Source organism: Pyxicephalus adspersus, chromosome 9 (assembly GCF_032062135.1).
Source record: "Pyxicephalus adspersus chromosome 9, UCB_Pads_2.0, whole genome shotgun sequence".
Taxonomy (NCBI): Eukaryota; Metazoa; Chordata; class Amphibia; order Anura; family Pyxicephalidae; genus Pyxicephalus; species Pyxicephalus adspersus.
The window spans coordinates 444,249-447,683 of record NC_092866.1 but is presented as its reverse complement, the minus strand read 5'-3'; the positions used below and the strand labels follow the sequence as shown (position 1 = coordinate 447,683).

The window sequence follows — 3,435 nt, the reverse complement described above, 5'->3', positions numbered from 1 at the left end:
ACAGAGGTCACATGACATCTTTCACTCTTCACATACAGAGGTCACATGACATCTTTCACTCTTCACATACAGAGGTCACATGACATCTTTTACTCGACATCTTTCACTCTTCACATACAGAGGTCACATGACATCTTTTACTCTTCACATGCAGAAGAAATCTTTATGGAAATTCCTGAAAAACATTGGCGGAGGCACAAAAACATCGCTCTGTTCTCGTTATAGCTTCTAAAAACTTAAATATTGACCATCAATGGATGAAAATACAAAACTAAAAATACAAACCAAGGCCAGAATGAGAACCTAAAATATCTGCAGAATCTTAAAGCATCACTCCAACCAGAAGAGACAAAACTAACTCGAGGGACCTAAAGGCTTCCTATAGCAGTGATCAGAACCCCTCCCCCTTTGGAACCTGCCCAGCATGGGGTCTTCCAGGATCTCTTGTTCACCATAATGGAGATTAAAACCCAGCATGGAAATGGTGGTAACCCCCACATGATGGGCACAGCAAGGTACAGACCTAGGAACCCAGCACAGGGATGGTGGGAGCCCTCCATAATGGGCACAACGGGGGTACAGACCCAGGAATCCAGCACAGGGATGGTGGGAGCCCTCCATAATGGGCACAACGGGGGTACAGACCCAGGGACTCAGCACAGGGATGGTAGTAACCCCTTATACTGGGCACAGGAGGGGTACAGACCCAGAACTCCTTACCCAGCAGGTGTTAAGCTCCAGAAAGACATTCTCCAACATCTACCAAACAATGAAATATCACATCTGGGTGGAGTGACCCTTTAACCAACATAATATTCCAGCAATCAAACATAAGGACAGCTGTCCATAATAATAAAATGATAATGATGGCTTTCTTTGCCTTCAGCGCATCATCACTAATAAATAAAACAAAAACTGAGGGTCCTGAAATGCCAGCGCCATATTTACACTGTACAGAGGCGGTGGGCACAGTCTCACGTGTCACTGGCGCTTGATTGGTGGGATTTGACTTTCTTCTGTTCTCTCTGGCCTATCAGATGCAGATTATGTCTGATTATGGCTGCGTTCAGATCCCACAAGAACTCCAGAAATGGGCCGATAAGAAGATCCTCTATGGGAACAAATTCCAGAACCTGCTGCACCCCGCTGCCAGTCAGTGCCGTATCAGTGAATAGGTCCTGGAGATGCTGGTACGCCTCCATGGGCAGAGGGTGGTACCCCCAACATAGGAGTACAGCATTACTGCCTGGGGTGAGATACCCGGTGGGGCAGGAGAAGCCAATGACCTGGAAGCAATGATATAAAATATAAACCAAGCCAGCCATGAAACGGGTCAGAGAGGACAGAACAGGAAGTACCAAGGTGCCATGGCTGGGTAACTGCTCCAATGCACGGAGGACGGTGCTCAGTAACTGCCTCTGATACAGGGGGTCCCCATCATGAAGGACAGAAATGGGCTGCTGAGGAGCGGAGGACTCCACAAATATCACCTCTGCATATCTCTGCTTCACAGCCTCAAACAGGGGAAAAGCCCCAATCACCAGTATGTGGTGCCCATTTCCCACCCTTTGTAGGAGCTCCGACACCAAACAATCCGACACAGCACAAGAGGGGCACTCTGGCAGAGAACCACCACAACTTTCAATGGTTTCATTCAAGGTATTGAGAAGTTCTCCATCACAAAATGAGGAGCTTTGGATTCGGGTGAGTGGCGGGCCCTGGAGTAAGTACCAGTCTTGGTATCGGAGCCCAGACCTGGAACCTTCCAGAAGGCAGCCATTCTTAGTTCCAGCTTGTATGTGATCTTCCAGCCAGGAAGCGAAGTAGCCGCGCTCGACCTTCTCATCCCAGGACAAAGCTTCCAGCCGCTTTCTTTCATTATAAGTGTCCGAGCGACGATTTCGTGTACCCAGCCAACGGGCGTTAAGGCTGCAGCCCACCCGGGGCTTCCTGACCAGCCAGTGCTTCCTAGGAATGAAATTTATCTGAAAGGTCTGCAGGTAATAGAGGACGGCGGCCTCTCGCAGATAGTCCAGGTGGGTCTGGTCCTTCTCCTCCATATAGGAGAACAGATGAAGGTTCTCCAGGATAGTTTGTGTCTGATGCTGGTGGAAAAAGCTGCAGCATTTCCAATGACATTCGAGGAAGGACTCCGGAAGACTTTTATGTGGAAACAAAGCTTTGCCACTCACCTCCTGCTCATAATGTGCCGTCATTTTATTTAGCAGCTCCTGAATTACAGCTCTGCCCACATAACCAAGGCCGACCACGTAAACCTCGGAGTTCCCAGCCTTGCTGGTTCCTGGTTTGATGACATGGACCTCCTGAAAGCAGCAATTCAGCAGATACATCAGATTGACAGAGGAATGCTGGAAGAGAGTGAACATTTTAAGAACAAAAGAACCCCCTGGGCTCAGAGTGCTGAGACAGGTCACCACCTCACAGTAGTGCAGAGGGTAAACCAAGGGTTCCTGTTCTCCGGGGTTTCCCTGGCAATCAAAGCTTCCATCGGCGGTAACCAGGTGCACAGCAGAGACGTTCCCCAGGAATTGCTGTAGGCCATTCAGATACTTTAGTGTCATGATGTCTCCGGTATTATCAGGCCCAAAGTACCACCACGGCAGTGTGTTTGCAATGAGTCGGTCATCTGCGATCATCACCATGCCGTTGTTGGCCTCGTGATACGGATTTAGGGTGTTGGCCACCCAGGTCCAATCACAGTGCAGCTCCTGAGTCTTTACATAATGGTTCAGGCTGGCAATAAAAGCCCCTGGCGCCTCACACAGGTGCACGCTGTTCAACTCGCTGTCCCAGAGGGCGCTGTTAGGGATCAGTTGGTAAGTGGCCACAATCTCATGGAACTTACACCAGGCCTGAGTGCAGAGCTCAGCGTTGGCCTGTTTGCGCACCTCAGGGACCACCCTCCCGGCCTTGTTAGTGTAAGAAGTGTGCTGGTGCCATTCATCCAACTTCTTGTCACTCAGCAGGTTCTTCACTTTGTTTAAAGACTCCTTGAGGGTCAGAAGGTGGGGGAACTCCTGATGTTCAGATGTCAGGACCTCTGAGGGGTCAGGAAGGTGCCATGTGGGGTCCTTGGTGTATGAATAGCGCTTCTGGAACAGAGATTCTATCTCCGGGGGAAAATCACCACCAGACATGGTGCAGATCTGTGTGGGACAAAGAGGAAAGAGGTGTCAGTGCTGCCCTCTGTTGCTAACCCCCACCCCCACCCCACCCCCGAAAAAATTATCTGCCCACAACTGGTAATTATATACACCCTATAATACGGCCTCCAAACTGTTCTGTTCTATGTTCTGGCCCCCCATACAATTTCCCCTATATACTACACCCTCCATACATTGTCCCCCTATATACTACACCCCCCATACATTGCCCCCCTATATACTACACCCCCCATACATTGTCCCCCTATAT

The 3,435-nt window shown here is 49.6% G+C and overlaps 1 protein-coding gene across 1 annotated transcript in view; it reads right to left on the bottom strand.

Annotated features, from left to right (window-relative positions):
• Positions 1-135: 135 nt before the first annotated feature.
• The window catches only part of CMTR2 (cap methyltransferase 2), a 7,649-nt gene continuing 4,349 nt past the window's right edge, over positions 136-3,435 (bottom strand). The window contains exon 2 of the mRNA XM_072422794.1: positions 136-3,167. Within this exon, the coding sequence (XP_072278895.1) occupies positions 975-3,167 (2,193 nt within the window). The 3' untranslated portion in view covers positions 136-974. The remainder of the gene's footprint in view (positions 3,168-3,435) is intronic.